The sequence below is a fragment of the Chiloscyllium punctatum genome, chromosome 36 (genome assembly GCF_047496795.1).
Source record: "Chiloscyllium punctatum isolate Juve2018m chromosome 36, sChiPun1.3, whole genome shotgun sequence".
Lineage (NCBI taxonomy): Eukaryota > Metazoa > Chordata > Chondrichthyes > Orectolobiformes > Hemiscylliidae > Chiloscyllium > Chiloscyllium punctatum.
The window spans coordinates 41,885,383-41,903,444 of record NC_092774.1 but is presented as its reverse complement, the minus strand read 5'-3'; the positions used below and the strand labels follow the sequence as shown (position 1 = coordinate 41,903,444).

Sequence of the window (18,062 nt, the reverse complement as noted above, 5' to 3'; positions counted from 1 at the left end):
TCTGAGTCAGGAGCCAAATTAAGGTGATTCACCCACAACCACACCATGAGGCTGGGATTAATATTGACTCCATTGCATTCAAGAGAATGTCTTCAATACTGTTATAAAGCGAAGGCTGAACCCACCCCCCCACTCTCCAAGATCTCAAACCGAAACTTCCAAAGAGTGGCACATTGCCCTTTAATCTGTAAAGTCAGTGTGATAAGTGGTGTAACCTGCTGTAGTGTTAAAAGTAAATCCCTGACACTTTAAAATCATCAATCAGCAATTTATTTAACCAACTCTCACGATGAACAAATAATCGAAACTATTAACAAACTGAATAAATTCTTCTTAACTACTGAGTATTCTGGAATAAATCAAGATTCTTCTGCTATGCTGTTCCAATCAATACATGTCCCACTCAGATAACACAAAATAGAATTTAATCTCTCAGATTACAACCAGGTTATGTGTCTTCCGGAATATTCTGTGCCATCTTCTGTGGGGGATGCCTCCTCCGATTCCTGTGTCAGGAATGCCCTTCTCTATTTTTCTAAATGATGCCTTCTCTAATACACAGCTGACTGAGAGCACCAATTCTTTATGATAGGATTGGTCCTGTTGTCAAAACTTTAGGATTTAAATTTAATAAGTTTTTGGTAGCCAATGGGGCTGATTTAAATTGATTGGTGAAATTGAACACCTGTTTTCTTGTCCTGCTAACTGTACAGCCCTTTGATACAAATGTTTCAGTTCAGGTGCTTTCTGTTGTGATGATGCTGCTCCTTTTAAGAAGATTACGTTGTTGGTTTATTTTCAGGAGGGGTTGTAAAAGGCAGAGCTTATCATTCGTCTAGGATTAAGGATTTCACTAATGGTTAACAGATACTGGCTAAGGCAACAATCAGGGAAAAGGGTTTGACATTTTATTTTCTAAAACACTTCTACAATGAAAGGGCAGTTGTCCCATTCTTTTCCCCTGGTTTGGGTTTTAGCAAGCAGTCTGTCTGAAGCTGCTGCAGGAAGAGATGTTTCCTGATTCAACAGATGCTTCTGGCTGACTCTGAAGGTTCAGGGAAAATAGTACCAGCGTATTCAGCCTCTCCCTGTAGCTCAAACCTTGCAGCCCTGGCAACATCCTTCCAAACTTTTTCTGAACCCTTTCAAGTTTCACAATGTCTTAAAAAGATGTCAACTTTGCTCGACTAATGTGGGAGAATTTTCTGCATGATGCGTTCTGTCTGAAAGAACCCTCCCCTGTGCTGTGACAGAGCTGCAGTGACTTTCAAAAGCCTGACAAATGCTGTTATCAGTCAAGGATTCATTGGGAGAAGCTTCTCAATCACATCTGTAAATGGAGAAAGTGTTTTTAATAATGAGACATGAATAAAGGCTGCATTAATTTTTTGTTCTGAAGACTTACTCATACATCTCAAAACAGAGCTTATGAACTCGGTCACAAGAAGTCTACGGGAATATAAGACACCACTGCCTATTTCCTGACCAGGACCAACTTTGCACAGAAAACATGGGCATTTAAAACGAATGGCACCCCATTTATTTAAAGATCAGGTGAACTTATGAGGCACAGCATTGCCTTAGAAATGAGAGATCCTTGACACACACAGCCAAAATCATCACTGCCATTATTATCTAATCAGAATTTAGGTTGGGATGTTTTTCCACTGGAGCAGAGGAGGTTGAGAGGCAATATTTTCAAACCATGAGGGGTAGAGTTGGCTTAATGGTAGCTGTGTCTTCCCTAGGGGGAGGATTTCAAGAGCAAGGATGCGTTTTTATGGTGAGAGGAGAAAGACGGAAGAAAAGATGTTGGACAAAATATTTACAGAGTGTAGTTCGCCTGGGGAAACAGCTGCCAGTGGAAGTGGTTGAAGCAGGTACATTAACAACATTGAAAAGGCGTTTCAACAAATACATGGATAGGAAACCTTTAGAAGGATATGGGCCAAGTGCAAGAAAATGAGGTTAGTGTTGACAAACATTTTGGTCAGCATGGACCGGTTTGGGCTGAAGGGCCTGTCTCTGTGCTATCGTACTCGATGACTGGTGTTCCTGTCACTCTGACAGTGTTGAGTTTCCACATGAACCAGGAAAAAGTGAGGACTGAAAATGCTGGAGATCAGAGTTGAGAGTGTGATGCTGGAAAAGCACAGCAGGTCAGGCAGCACCCGAGGAGCAGGAGGATCGATGTTTCAGTCATAAGGACATCCAGATGAATATCTCACTAAATCATGCTGAATAAAATCTGATCTCATTTGTCAACTCTGAAGTGGAGGTGCTGGGGGTGGACAGGTCAGAAGTCACACAACACCAGGTGACAATCCCAATAGATTGATTTGAACTCATGAGCTTTCGAAGCACTGTTCCTTCATCAGGTGAAGTGATGAAGGAGCAGCACTGATGAAGGAGCAATGCTCCCAAAGCTTGGGATTTCAAATAAACCTGTTGGACTGTAACCTGGGGTTGTGTGACTTCTGACTTCTTCAACTGTGCATTCATGTTGAAATTGATGGGATATTTTATCCAACTCGGAGTAGTTAAATCATATCGCTTGGAGGGGTTCATTTGAAATCTTCCCGGAGGTGAATTTAACAAGATTGAATTATTCAAAGTTACTCAATTCTAAACTTACATCAGGACCGGTAGTCATAGAGAGGTACAGCGCGGAAACAGATCCTTCAGTCCAACTCATCCATGCTGACCAGATATTCTAAATTAATCTAGTCCCATTTGCCAGCACTTGGCCCAAAACCCTCTAACCCTTTCTATTCATGTCCCCAACCAAATGTCTTTTAAATTCTGTAATTCTAACCAGCCTCCTCCACTTCCTCTGGCAGCTTATTCCATACACGCACCACACTCTGCATGAAAAGTTTTCCCTTTAGGTCCCTTTTAAATCTTTCCCCTCTCACTCTAAACCTATGCCCTCTTGTTCTAACAACATCCTGATAAATCATTTCTGATGGAGATGTCAACGTTTCGGGTAGAACCCTTCTTCAGTCCTGAGGGATAATATCTGAAATGCTGACTCCTGTTGTGCCCAGCCTCCTGTTTGTCTATTTTAGATTCCAGCATCTGCAGTTTTTTATTTTGTCTCTAACAAATGGTGGAGCAGATTCGATGGGTCAAAATAGCCTAACTTCTGCTCCAATGGTCTTGTGGTCTTAGGATTGTGCGGGTCCTGGGCTCAATGAGCAGCAGCGCCCACTGGAAGCAATGTTCACAGAATCATAGAATCCCTGCAGTGTGGAAACGGGCCCTTCTGCCCAACAAGCTCAGAGCGACCCTTTGAAGAGTAACTCACCCAGACACATTCTCCTATCCTATCACTCTGCACTTACCCCTTACTAATGCACCACACCTACACACTCCTGAACACTATGGGACTATTTAGCTTGGCCAATTCGCCCAAATATGCGCATGTTTGGACTTTGGGAAGACACTGCAGCACGCGGAGGAAACGCACACAGACACTGGTGGCCGGGGCGGGTGGGGCAGGGGAGGAATACGTGCAAACTCCACACAGACAGTCACCCTGAGGATGAAATCTGCGTCCCTGGTGTTATGAGGCAGCAGTGCTAACCAATGAGCCACCACCACTCCCAACCCCGCACCCCCCAGTAGAAAACAAAAAAAGCCTATCAGCTCTCCCACTGCACCCACTGTCAGAAAGGGCAGGAGGTTCAGTCCTGGGGATGACCCTCAGCAGTGTTACCGGCAGAATCGGATTGTTGGGAGCACTGGTGCCTCCGCTGGTGCTTGTTCAAGCTGCAGGACATTGTGAACTTCTGCCCACATACAGGGCAGGCAAACGGCCTCTCCCCAGTGTGGACCCGCTGGTGCGTCAGTAGAGTGGAGGAGACAGCAAAGCCCTTCCCGCACTCGAGGCAGGTGAACGGCCTCTCCCCAGTGTGGACCCACCGGTGTGTCAGCAGGTGGGAGGCCTGGGTAAAGCCCTTCCCGCACTCAGAGCAGCTGAAGGGCCTTTCCCCAGTGTGGACCCGCCGGTGCTTCAGCAGGTCGGAAGAGCGTGTAAAGCACTTCCCGCAGACAGAGCAGGTGAATGGCCTGTCGCCAGTGTGGACCCGCCGGTGGGCCAGCAGGTCAGAGGAATCGCTGAAGGCCTTCCCACATTTGGGGCAGGGGAAGGGCTTCTCACCGGTGTGGACCCGCCGGTGAATCACGAGGTGGGAGGAGCGAGTGAACACCTTCCCACAATCGGGGCAACGGAAGGGCCTCTCCCCTGTGTGCACCCGCTGGTGCCTCATCAGGGCAGAGGAATCGCTGAAGGCCTTCCCGCACTTGAGGCAGCTGAAGGGCTTCTCCCCTGTGTGAACCCGCAAGTGCCTCAGCCGGGCGGAGGAATCGCTGAAGCTCTTCCTGCACTCAGGGCAGCTGAAGGGCCTCTCCCCTGTGTGCACCCGTCGGTGCCTCAGAAGGGCAGAGGAATCACTGAACGCCTTCCCGCACTCAGGACAGGAGAATGGCTTCTCCCTGGTGTGACTGCGCCGATGTGTCTCCAGGGCAGACGGGACACGGAAGCCTTTCCCGCAGTCGCCACACTTCCATGGTTTCTCCATGGCCGAAGCTACAGTTGCATACAAACGCGTGTATGTCCCCTCCCTGCCTTGAATTCCTCTATCCAGCCAGATAACTGATTCAGGCTCCACACTCAGTGCGTTGCTGCAACAGTAGGGTCTCTCTTCCAGTCCCACTGATGCTGAAAACGTACTGAAACAGGAACCAATTGGATCATAGTTGAAAATTGTTGCAGTCCCGATGGATTGAGTGGCTCACAAATGCTGGAGAATCAGAGTCAAAAACTATGGGTCAGGCAGCATCTGAGGAGTAGGAGAGTCAATGGTTCAGGCATAAGCCCTTCATGTGTTGATTTTGAAACTTCATCTTCAGATCAAATACTCTGAAAAGAGATTACAAAAGTCATCACTGTCAGTCCAGGGTAGAAATTCAGAACTAGCAATTCTACTTTCGCAGAACATTCTTTTCTTTTGTTATTCCACAAAACTGAAAGCACCATCCCACTCTCTCTCTCTCTCTCTCTCTCTGTTCTCACTCCATTCTAATTCTCCTGAAAGTGCTGATTCAGGATCTGACAGGGACAGAAGAGCAAAACAGTCACAACTGACATCTCTCTGAATTTTGGATACCTCCACCTGAAACTTAATATCTTCCACGACATTGGGATACTGTTGAGAGTGAGTATGTCTGATTTTGGGAAGCAAAAATATAGTGTGTACATTCAGGATGAACTGCAATTCAGCTTCTTGACAAACAACCAAACGCAAAATGGTTAACGTGCCCCCACGGGGGTGGGGGAGTTTTGGAATGAGACATCAAGGCAATGATACGAGAGAGAAACTGAACAGACTGAAGTGGCAAACCAGAGTCATCTAGATATATAGCACAGACAAAGGCCCTTTGGTCCAACTAGTCTATGCTGACCAGATATCCTCACCGAATCTAGGTCTCATTTGCCAGCGTTTGGCCCATATCCTTCTAAACCCTTCCTATTCATATACACATCCAGATGCCTTTAAATATGTTAGGATTATGCCAGCATCCACTACTTCCTCTGGCAGCTCTTTCCTTACATGCACCATCTTCTGCATGAATTGCCCTTTAGGCCCCTTTTAAATCTCTTCTCCCCCCCCCCCCCCCCCCCCCAAACCTATTATTCTTTAGTTCTGGATTTCCAGAGAAGTGACCTTGTTTATTTACCCTATCCATGCCTCTCTTGATTTTATAAACAATGGAAGGATCAACGGCTCAGGGCGGGGATGGGGTGGGGGGGGTGGGGGGGGAGGGGGAGGAAGCCGAATGTGCTGGAGCCAATGCGGAAGAAGAGGACACAAAACCTTGAAGCTGCAATGAGGAACACTGCATGTACTGTACTTGTACCTGTTGCATTTATTTGTGGGAATCAAATGCATTTTAAAAATAAAAACAAACAAGATATCTACATCTCCCCTTTCCCAATCTGCCAATGCTGTTCTGGACACAGAGTGAGAGAATTGGGAGCAGGAGTTGGCCATTTGGTCTTTTGAGCCTGCACCAGCATTGAACAGATCTTAACTGGATATGAATATACCTACAGCCAGGTGGATAGACTGGGATTTCTTTCAGTGGAGCAGAGGAGATTGAGAGGTGAGGTTATAGAGGATTATAAAATCATGAGGGGTACAGATGAGGTGAACGGCAGGTCTCCTTTTACTAGGGTGGGGCTTTCAAGATAAGGGAGCAAATTTTGAAGGTGAGAGGAGAAAGATTTTAAAAAAAAGACATGAAGAGCTCCATTTTTTTCACACAGAGAGTGGTTTGTGCGTGGAATGGGTGTCCAGAGGAAATGGTGGATGCAGGTACAGTTACAATGTTTAATAGACATTTGGATAAGCACATGAATAGGAAAAGTTCAGAGGGATATGGGCCAATCACTGGCAAATGGGACTAGTTGGGTTTGAAAACATAGTCAGCATAGACTAGTTGGACTGAAGGGTCTATTTCTGTGCTGTATGACCCTGTAGGTGTTCTGTACTGGTCTTAAAACCATTTTCTTGGAAATCCAAGATGGCGGTGGTTTGAGTGGTCTGCCACCCCCTCCCCCCCACCTCATTAACCATCTGTAAGAGAAAAAAAATTGCTAATAGAAATTTACTGAACATCTGGAGTTGCTATAATTGTGGTTTGACAGCTTTAAGACCATAAGGAAAGCAAATGAAGGAAAGGAGCCGACAGGGGTGCAGCAGGCAGGGCATTCTCCTACTGCATCAGGGGTGCCTGGAGCCAATGCTCAAACTCCCAGGGCCGTCCCTTTGGATTTAATGGGGCAGCAGCAGTTACTCTCGGAGATGGCAAACTCTGAGATAAGATTGAAGCAGCAGTGGAACCACTACCTGCCACGCTGGAAAAGCATAAACAGAAAATTCAAATGTTGGACCGAAGAGAATAGGCAGCGGAGGAGAGGACCGTGGCATCGGAGACCGTGGCAGAGGTCTCAGGAGGAAGGATCCAAACGCTGGAAGACCAGGTTCGGGTCCTTCAGGAGCAAGTGGACGACGACCTGGAAAACAAAAGTAGAAGAAAAATCTTACAGCTCGTGGGTCTTCCGGAATGCAAGGAAGGTGAAGACCTCGTTGGATTCCTGGGGCTGGAGTCGGAGTCGGGTCTGTTGAGTGTGGGGCGGGCCCACTTGATCGAAATGCGGTCAGGGCCGGACCCGCGCCCCCCCACGGTCCGAGTGCAACTCCTGCATTATAAAGAAAAACAGTTAGTGATTGAAACAGCAAGAAGACTGGTAAGAGATCCAGAGGCCTTAATGCACAAAGGCTCAAGAATAATGTGTTTTCAGGACTTCTCGGGAGCCTGGATTAAGAACAGAAGAGCATTTGATGAAGTTAAGAGAAAATTAAGGGATCTGAACATTCAATATTCCTTGAGGTACCTGGCCGTGTTGCATTTCTCTCATGGAGGGACGGTATATAATTTTGATTCAACAGAAAAGGCGAAGGGTTTTGTGAATTCACTGAATTAAAGGACTCAGGTCGGGGTGAAGGCGGGACATCATTACAGACAATGCTACTTTTTGCCCCTTTTTGTTGTGGTTATCGGCTTTATATGTACTGCCTTCATGTAAAACTGGAATTATTTAGTAAAACGGTCGGTTAGGTATTGTCTGAGGCCTTTTTTTCACTGCTGTCCTTTTGTTTTTGGATTGGGGTGGCGATATCTGTGGTTAAGATGTATGGAGAAGGGGTGTGGGGAGATGGGCAACCATTGTTAACTCTCAGAATGTAAATAATATATTTTGTTCAATCTGTGAATTGCCTGGCGCTTGGGGCACAGCCTCAGCGGGAAGGAGCCGGTATGGTGGCAAGGGTGGGGTGGGGGGGGAGTTCTCTACATAATTGGGGTTATTTGAGTGTTTGCTTAAGTTATATGTGGTTGTTAGATTTTTATTTATAATAGTTTTTAATAGGAGTAGTTTTTAGACTTTATCCAGTTAATGTCTTTGTCACTCACCACACCTCAGATAAGCTTCCTCCTCTTGGATAACCACAGGCTGCCCTGGATGACCATGGCTACTGATTCATTCAGGTGGTGCACCTGGAATGTAAAAGGGAGCCATTCCCCCATTAAAAAGATGCTGTTAAGCCCTAGAAAGGAAAGGGTGGACATCACCCTGCTGCAAGAGACACATTTAAATGATAAGGAACATCTAAAACTGCAGTGGGGGCGGGGGGGGGGGGGTTATTATAGGGTATTCTTCTCCTCCTTTAGCTCCAAGTGTAGAGGAGTGGCTATACTGGTAAGAATGAACCTCCCTGTCCAGGTAATTGAGCAAATTAAGGATGAACATGGATGGTCCATCATTCTTACAGCTCTAACACATGGAGAAGAGTATGGCGTCCTGAATGTATATCGTTCCCCGGTGCACCCTCTTAAATTTCTAATTGATGCTGTTGCTAAATTAATAAGTCTAGGGTGCGCCGCATGGTCATTGGAGAAGATTTTAATCGCCTAATAGATCCCGAGGTAGACAGGGTGCCAAGGGGCCAGGCAGATACACCGACACAACCTAAGCAGTTGGTGGACATGTGCGAGGAGTTGGGATCTCCACCCTAATGTGGAGGCATCTCCACCCTAATGGAAGAGACATAACTTTCTCTTCCAACCCACACAAGTGCCACATGGGAACTGACACTTTTTAATGCCATTGGATTGCTTGAACAGAACATTGGCTTGTGAAATTGGCAATATAGGTGTCTCGGACCATGTGCCAGTGTATTTAGATGGTAAAGTCAAGGGTGGTGGAATGGATGCACAGCACTGGTGCATGGACCCATTCCTGTTAAGGCGTAGCAAATCCGTTGAGTCCAGCAGAAGAGAGTTCAAGGCCTTCTGGGATATCAACCCAGGTATGGCCAGTAATCCAGCAATACTGTGGGAGGCCACTAAGGCATATTTATGAGGCCTGATTATTTCGTATTCAACAAATGGAAGGAGACAGAGGGAGGAGCAAAATCAGATGCTGGAGACCCGGCTGCAGATAGCTGAGAAAGCATATTATAATAGGCCTTCCCTGGTCAAACTGCAGCTCTCCGGACTGCTCTCGACTCATTGCACACACAGGTGGCAAAAAAAGGGTCTCCTTTTCTGAACAAAGATTGTTTGAATCTGGAGATAAGCCAAGTCGATATCTGGCTAGAAAGAAAAATGCTTCCCAATCTTTTATGTCTGTTAGAGAGAAGGCTGGCACAGTGAGTTGAAGAAGATCAATGTTAGATTTATGGAATACTTTGCACAGTAATATCGGTGAGAGGGAGACGAACACGGTGCAGCGAGGATGCAGCCCTTTTTTGAGGACCTGCACCTCCCCAGTATAAAGGCAGAATAGGTTTCCCTGTTGAATGGGCCTATTACGATACAGGAGGTGCAGGAAGCAATAAAGCATCCCACTGGGGTCAGATAGATTCCCAAGTGAATTCTATAAGGAATTCATAAATGTGTTCGTGGAGCCGCCTCTGGGGATGTATTGCTATTCATATACACAGGATTGTCTTCTGCACTCTCTTAGGGAGGCTAATATCTCCCTCATTTTAAAGGAGGGGAAAGAGCCTGAAGAATGTGCTTCACACAGACCCTGTTGAATGTAAATTTTAAAATTGTTTCCAAGATACTGGCCCTGAGGTTGGAAAATGTGTTGCGCTAAATTATGAAAGATGAATAGACGGGTTTTGTCAAGGGCTGTAGCTCCTCCAACAATATCAGGAGGGTACTGACCATAGTGCAGGTATGCCAGCAAAGATTGATCCCGGGTTCGGTGTCTCCCTAGACGCAGAAAAGGCGTTTGACCAGATAGAATGGCCGTACCTATTTGGGATCCTACAGCGTTTTGGTTTGGGGGGGTCCTTTGGTCGATGGGTGGTGGAGTTGCATAATGATCCTAAGGCAAACATCATCACAAACTGCACTAAGTCAGATAACTTTAATACTGGGAGAGGTAGTCGACAGGGGTGTCCTCTTTCACCATTGCTATTTACCTTGGCAATTGAGCCATTTACTGAGGCTATCAGGAGGGATCCTGAAATAGTGGGGCCAGGGGTGTGAATGGGCGGGAATAAGATCACCCTATAAGGTGATGACATCCACTTCTCCTTGGCCAATCCGGAGGAGTCCGTTCCTCGATTGATTCAAACAATTAATGTATCTGGAGTTTTTCGGGCTGCAGGATCAACTTTACAAAATCGGAAGCCGTGCCAGTGGGGGGTATTAATGGAGGTGCCTATTCTGAAGGATGGAATGCAGTTCCTGTTTAGACGGTCGTCAAAAGGGTTTTTTGTATTTGGGAGCTTTTATTACCCCTGCCTTCCACCAGCTGTATAAAGCTAACTGTGTACAATTACTGGAGAGAATAAAACGGTAGGGGGTGGGGGGGTGGGGGGGAGGTCGGTGGTGGTAGTGGACCTTCTAGACTTGGAGATATCAAATAAGTGCTTTGTTAGCATATGTGGGTGACTGGGCACGGGGGGATTCAGGGTCGATTTGGCTTGACATTGAAGCTTTGCAGTCCCCAAGTTAATCTATTATTCATAGATAAGATGAAATCCGTGACCGAGCAGTGTAAGAGTCCAATCATTTTAAATACAGTGAAAGCCTGGAAGATAATGAGGCAAGACAAGGGCAATTGGCTGAAGACCTCGCCATTTACCCCATTGGCTGGAGCCCAAGGATTTCAATCTGGGGCAATGAATCTGGGGCTGTAAGTCATGGGAGAATAAGGGAATCTCCTGTCTGGGAAACTTATTTGAGGCGGAGATCTTGATGTTATTTAGCCAGCTAAGTCAGAAGTATGGATTGTCTAATAGGAACGTTTTCCGGTACTTTCAGGTAAGGGATTATATACAGAGGAAGACCACGCTCCTGGCTCAGCTTTACAGGCCACATGTGGAGAAAAGAGTGCTCTGGTGTACGGGTGCTCTTTCAGTTAATATTTTGCATCATTTACAGAAGGGACGTGCCTTAGGGATGTGGACGGACTCTGGAATCGACCTTAGGACATGGAATCGGGAGCTAGGAGAGGATATTTCATTGGAAGTATGGAAAGATATATGGAAAAATGTAAGGAAAATTTCAATATGTAACAAAGCAGAGGTCATGCAATTGAAGATTTTACACAGGGCTCATTTGGCGCCAGAGAGGCTAGCTAAGTTTAAGAGAGGAGCGTCACCAGGGTGTCCCAAATGTAAAATTAGTACAGGCACTCTCCCACACTGTTGTAAGATCCAGAGATACTGGAGTGCATGGTAAGAACATCCTGAGGATTGAAGTTCTTTTGGGCTTGCCAAATTTGCTCTCTCTGGGGGAACACGGGAAGAGACTGTAACATTCTTACCCACTGTGCGAGGAAGCACATTTTAATGAATTGGCCATTGGAAAAGCCCCCAGGTCTTATAGGGTGGCATATGCTGGTGATGGAGCATCTCCCCCAAGACTACCTCACAAATATGGTGCACCACAAAACAGAACAATTTTACAAGACTTGGTGGCCCTTTCTCAATTATATTGATGCAGACTTATCAGCAATATTAATTAGGGGTGTGGTACAGCCATGGGAATCAGTCTGGGCACCCGTGGGGTCCTGGGAGGGGGAGATTGGGGGAAAAGAATATTGGGAGAATGACTGGTGCTCCCAGGATTGGGAGCCTCAGTGGAGGTGTGGTGAGTGAAATAGAATAAAGTAATGTGATATAATCTACTTTAAGTTAATGTGCATTCAGTTTAATTTAATTTTTATTTAATTTGATTATAGTTTAGCTTAAGCTCAGCAGATATGGTTGTTCTGGTAGGGTAGTAGGTAGTTCATTATTAATAGCATTGTGATATGACATTGTTGTATTGCCTCTATCTTTCTGGACTTTGGTTTAGTTCTTTTCTGTGTCTAGATGTTTTGTAAAGGATTTGAAAAAGTTTCCAATAAAATATTTAATAAAAATATTCTTGCCTTCCCCCATAACTATATTTGACATTTAAAAGTCAGATGAACTCAGCTTTGAATATATTCAATGACCCCTAACTGCAGGGAGACATTTCTGAACTCAATTTCTCTTGCTAACATACCATTTGCCTTGGTCATTGCTTGCTGCACCTCTGTGACAACTGGCATTGACTGGAGTAGAAAGCCCGAGTAGAAGGCAGCTGAGGCACCTTTGTACATCCACACATCATTCCTGATGAAGTGCTTGTGCCCAAAATGTTGACTCTCCTGCACCTCGGATGGTGCCTGACCTGCTGTGCTTTGCCAGGACCACTCTTTTCAACTCTGATCCCCAGCATCTGCAGTCCTCACTTGCTCCACATCCCAATATATCACCATTTAAACAATGCATCTCCTTTCTGCTTTTATTTCACAGGAAAGGCTACAACTGCACACAGTGTTACTGCATTTGCCACGTGTTTGCTAATTAAGACACAGACCTGAACCAACTTTGCTGAAAGTCGAGTTGAACACGAGAATGAAAAAGGGGGTGAGAAAAATGTGTTGTACTCACAGATGTTGGATAGAGGAAAGAAGTTGCAGTTGGGGTAAGGCTCAATCTTCATTCAGAGAGAGAGGAGCAGCAACGACACCAACACAAACTCATGATCCAACTTCCGCATTCAGACAATGGGGGCAGGCTCCTTCCGGTCCTCCAGCACATTCCATTGGCCAATCAAAACAATATCGTGCGTCGTTCCGCTGACAGAGAAGAGCATGCGCAGTATTCTGCTGACACCGAGAAGCATGCGCAGTGCTTGCTGACACCGAGAAGCATGCGCAGTATGCCAAATGGAGTTGCCGGTGTAACTGCTAAATTTTCAGTGTCCAAATGCCAGTCAGAAAAAAGAAACGCTAGAGCCACAATTTGTTTTGTTTCCCTGGGGCTCAACACTTCATTCCTTTTTCATTTTGTCTGGCTGCTCAACATTTGTATGTCTTTTCCCCAGAGTAGAGGAAGTCCAAAACTAGAGGGGCATAGGTATAAGGTGAGAGGGGAAAGGTTCAAAAGGGACCGAAGAGCGTGGTATAGGTATGGAATGAGCTACCAGAGGCAGTGGTCAAGGCTGGTACAATTCCAACATTTAAAAGGCATTTGGATGGGTATATGAATAGGAAGAGTTGAGGGGTATATGGGCCAAATGGTGGCAAATGGATCACTAGATTAATTTAGGATATATGGTCGGCGTGGACCGAAAGGTTTGTTCCCGTGCTGTGCAACTCTATGGCTCTATTTCTACACAATTTAAACCAATTTCATAAGACTAGGATTCGGCCCTTGCACCCTTCCAGCCTGTCCTCAACTGTGGCCTAACGACACAGATTTTTATGGAAATTTCAGAAAGATGGCTGCAGCTTTTTTTTTCAACAATTGAATATGCTTTCAGACTTTACCGATTTTCAGAGTATCTCGTTTTAGCTATTCTCAATGTCAAAGATCAGCTATTTCTCGAATCAACCCCTCCTGTCTCCCAGGTAGAGTCATTGCCATCCATTCTCTCTCTATGCTTAGAGGTCTCGAGGCAGGAGAAAGGATGGGGTTGGGGGTGTGGGGTCAGAGATTGGACAGGAGGAAGAGGCTTGGAGGGAAAGACAAAAAGAAAATGGACACGGGGACAGACCATCGGGGATAGAGAAAGCCTGGATGTGCACAGGTTGGTGGGTAGAGGGTTTGGCAGAGAGAGAGAATGGGGGGGGGGGGTGCAGAATGTGAAGCGAGAGGAATTGGGGGTTGCAGAGTGTGGGGAGAGTGTGGGGGGAGAAAGAGCAAAAATGAATGGCAGGAGAGGGTGGGGGAAGAGAGTGGGGGGAGAGAGAGAATGAGTGTGGGGAGAGGGACTGGATACAGGAAGGCAGAGTGTGGGGAGAAAGAGAAGGGGAATGAATGGGGGAGAGAGGGTAGATGAGAGACTGGACGGGGGCAGAGGGTATGGAGATAGAATGGAGGGGGTTGCAGAGAGTGGGGTAAGAAACAAGAGGGTTCAGAGGGTGGGCTGTGTGTGTGAGAGAGAGAAGAGACGGGAAGCTAGGGATAGTGAGAGAGAATGGACGGGGGGGCTCTTGGTGGCGATGGGTAAATGGACAGGGGACGCTGAGGGGATGATTGGGTCTTGATTCAATGGGGAGGTGGTGAATGCATACCACCCACTCCCACCATCTCCCCCACTCCCAGGATCCACTTCTCTGTACATGTGCAGTGCAGATTTTTGTAAATGACACTACAGAGAGTCTGGAACACTGTGTGAGCGCAGTCACCCTCATGTCCTGGCATCAGCAAACCACTGCCTTTCTCTTTTAAAAACTAAATAAAGACATGGGCGACATACTGGGGATGGAAGAAGTGGCTGAGAAACTGAACTGAGAGTCAGCGCTTTCAAGAGAGGGGAGCAAGGCAAAAACAGGAGGACAGAAGGATGAATTCGGTTTGGAATCTATCGAAAGGTGGAGGAATTGGGAGACAGATTTTGGGAAGAACATAGAGAAGGATGTTCCGTACAAACCAGAATTCTCTCATCTTATTTTCTGCCCTGCACTGACAGCAGTGATCTGATCTCTCAAGGTATTAGCAGAGAAAGAGATTTGCTGTTCAGGCATGCACAAAGAATTTACTCAGGGCCTGAATATCAGCAGCATTTGAATCCAGGAGGGGAAATGTTTGTCTGCAGGAAATTATTCCAAACTTCACATGCATCGAGAAGCCCCGCGATTACACGCAGCCTGCGTGGGAGTGCCCCAGGGTTCTGACTGTGGAGAGAACTTTAACTCTTTGGCGAAATGTGGACTGGGTATTCTCACTGTAGATGAGCCCTTCATTGGATCGTTGAGACTGCCAAGACACACTGACCCCTACACCGTGGAAACTCTGTGGAAGCAAATTCAATCTCTCAAATGGACTGAAGTGTCACCAAGGGCCTGTTTCCACATGCTCTATGTAGGGGCTCTATGATTCCCCCAACATGTCTGCAGCCTGGCTTCCAACTCCATCTCTCTGAGCCGAAGGTCCTCCAGCATGTGTTTTCCCTAGTTTCCAGCACCCAGAACCTCCCACCTCCTGCAAATCGAAAGATAAGTCCCACTCTGCCCTCTCTAGTGTGTGTTGTGGAACTGCTTAACCAATTTTAGTGGACCAGCAGAGGCTGATAGCCAAGTTTGGAACCCATAAGGATGGCCTCAACCAGGACCTTGGGTTCATGTCACATGACAGGTAACCCCACTTCACTGTCACTCTCTCTCACACACACAAAGCACATACACTCACATTCACACAGACCCCTCTCTCAGACACACACATATACCCCCCACACTCACACCCTCTCACAGGCTGATACTCTATCACACACACACACTTTATCAAGCATGCACACACTCTCACCCTCTCATGCACGCACACTTACATATCAGGCTTTGGGGTGACTTTGTATTTGCAGAATTACATTTGCAGATATATTATATTTTGCTCAAAAAGCACACAATCTACAGGCAGTCAATCCATGTGAGATTTTATAAATTTCTACTTTGGAAATAGAACCAGTCTAATTCAAGTTTGATATACAGACCTTAAGTTGTCTCGAGAATGTGTTTTCAAGGAAGTTCTGGGATTTACATATTAATGAACCAAAACCTGCAACCCATTCTAAAAGAGAAAAGACTTCACAACAATCTAGGTTTGTTCAATATATCATTTCTGTTGCATGAAACTGCAACCTTTTGCTATAAATTCTCTTATGATCCTGCTCTACACCACCTGATGATGGAGCAGTGTTCCGAAAGTTAGTGCTTCCAAATAAACATGTTGGACTATAACCTGGTGTTGTGTGATTTTTAACTTTGTTTCTTGTGAATACATCCCACACCTCCCAGTGCTGCCAGTAAACCTTACAATGTCAATGAAACGATGCGGTACCTGCACTCTGGAAAAATTTACAATATCTAACAATACTAGCTACTCATCCACTGCTCATTCTGATACATGACATTGGAAACTTAGTGCAGGAGTTTGAAAGAAATGAGCAGCTTTAAAACAAAAACCTGTTGGATCTCACAGCTTTCAATGAGAGTCTGAGACCGGGGTTAAGTTCTGTTTAACCCAACTTTGTCACCCAACTTTGTTTCAGCTTCAGATCTGCCCAGCAAAAAAGTGTATGAAAAGTAGCGTTTTTTTGAAAAAAAAGCAGCTCAAAGTTCACACACTCCTCCCAACTCCACTTCATTTCCTGTTGGTCAACACCGAGTTGTCCCTTTATAATTGGATCCTTGATCCAGTCTTAAGCCGAAGGACGTATTGCCTCACTCAGCAATTTCAATCCAACTAAATTACTGCCACTCAATTGCCGTGTGTGTGTGTGTGTGGGGTGGGGGGGGGGAAGGGCAGTTAAGAGTCAACCACACAGCTGTGGGTCTGTAGTCACGTGTAGATCAGACCGGGTAAAGGATGCAGCTGGGATGACTGAGTGAGTCCTTTCCCACAAGGGCAGTTTCCTTCCCTAAAAAGGGCGTGAGTGAATCAGATGAGAGTTTTTCCCCCTGAAAATGGTTTCATCATGAGATTCTAAACTCCAGATTTCTGACCGAATTCCAATTCTGCAACCTGGCACAGCAGGATTTGAACCTGGGAGTCCCCAGAATTGGGTTGATCGTCCAGTCGATAATGACACTCAGCCGTCATTCCTTCAATCCCCCTGCGATGGCACGTGAACTCGCAGGTGGGAGGAGCGGGTGAAGCCCTTTCCACACTGAGAGCAGATGGATGGCCTCTCCTCAGTGTGGACCCTTTGATGGATCAGCAGTGTAGATGACTGAGTGAACCCCTTCCCACACACGGAGCATGTGAATGGCCTCTCCCCGGTGTGGATCCGCTGGTGCCTCCACACGTTGCTCACATGACTGAAGCTCTTCCCACACTTGGGGCTGGTGAACCCAGTGTGGACCCGCTGGTGGGTCTGCAGAGAGTAAGAATCGACAAATCCCTTCCCACACTCAGAGCAGGTGAACAGCCTCTCCCCCACGTGAACTCGCTGGTGTTTCAGGAGATGGATGCATTGATGAATCACTGCCCACACTGAGAGCAGGAGAACGGCCTCTCCCCCGTGTGGACCCGCTGGTGTGTCTGCAGCCGGGACGACTGAGTGAGTCTTTTCCCACAATGGCAGGTGAATGGCCCCTCCCTGGTATGAACTGCACAGCCAACTGAAACTCTTCCCGCACACTGAGCAGGAGAACGGCATCTCCCCCGTGTAGACCCGCTGGTGTGTCTGCAGCCGGGACGACTGAGTCAATCCTTTCCCACAATGGTGACAGATGAATGGCCTCTCCCTGGTGTGAACTGCACAGCCAACTGAAACTCTTCCCGCACACTGAGCAGGAGAACGGCGTCTCCCCAGTGTGAACATGTCTGTGGGTGTCAAGCGCTGATGGGAAAGGGAATTATTTCCCACAGTCCCCACATTTCCACGGTTTCCCCTTTGGAGGGAGCTTTCCTTGTTTCACTCTGGGTTTGAAATTTAAAACAGAGTGGGTACACAGTCTCTCCCCAACGTGAGGGGTGAGATTTTGATTCCCAAAACTGAGTAAATGGTTTGAAGCACTTTTCACAGTCAGCGCACTGAATCTTCCTCACTCGGGAGTCTCAGTATTCTTCGAGGAGAAAGTGAGGACTGCAGATGCGGGAGATCAGAGCTGACAATGTGTTGCTGAAAAGGGCTCGTGCCCGAAACGTCGATTCTCCTGCTCCTTGGATGCTGTCTGACCTGCTGCGCTTTTCCAGCAACACATTTTCAGCTCTGTCTCAGTATTCTTCCGGCCACAGCACTGTCCAAAATCTCTCAAGCAGACGAAAACAAACATTTCTTCTCGAATTAAATGGCTGCTGACATTCAAGTCCCAATGAATCAAGTGGCTGTCAGAAGTTGATGTATCATTGTTTCCAGATTTCTTTCTGCATGTCTTCCTGCAAAAAAAACCACTAATTAATTGATCACTGTCAGTACTATTAAATGAACATACCATC

General features: G+C 46.4%; 1 protein-coding gene across 3 annotated transcripts; it reads right to left on the bottom strand.

Annotated features, from left to right (window-relative positions):
* Window positions 1–247: 247 nt before the first annotated feature.
* On the bottom strand, window positions 248–12,898 carry LOC140460974 (uncharacterized). 3 transcript variants are annotated; one of them, XM_072555731.1, is made up of 4 exons: window positions 12,570–12,898; window positions 8,046–8,124; window positions 7,113–7,267; window positions 248–4,924 (listed from the first exon to the last, which is right to left on the bottom strand). In XM_072555731.1, the coding sequence occupies exon 4, from the start codon at window positions 4,581–4,583 to the stop codon at window positions 3,687–3,689; it is 897 nt and encodes a 298-aa protein (XP_072411832.1). In that variant the 5' UTR covers window positions 4,584–4,924; window positions 7,113–7,267; window positions 8,046–8,124; window positions 12,570–12,898; the 3' UTR covers window positions 248–3,686. The 3 variants fall into 3 exon arrangements, with proteins under 3 accessions (XP_072411832.1, XP_072411831.1, XP_072411830.1); XM_072555730.1 differs by having other exon boundaries at window positions 8,041–8,124; window positions 12,570–12,897; XM_072555729.1 differs by lacking the exon at window positions 8,046–8,124 and having other exon boundaries at window positions 12,570–12,894.
* Window positions 12,899–18,062: the final 5,164 nt, after the last annotated feature.

What these genes read in the sequence shown, in the direction of transcription:
- LOC140460974 (XM_072555731.1), bottom strand. Translation starts at nt 4,583, where the DNA reads ATGGAGAAACCATGGAAGTGTGGCGACTGCGGGAAAGGCTTCCGTGTC.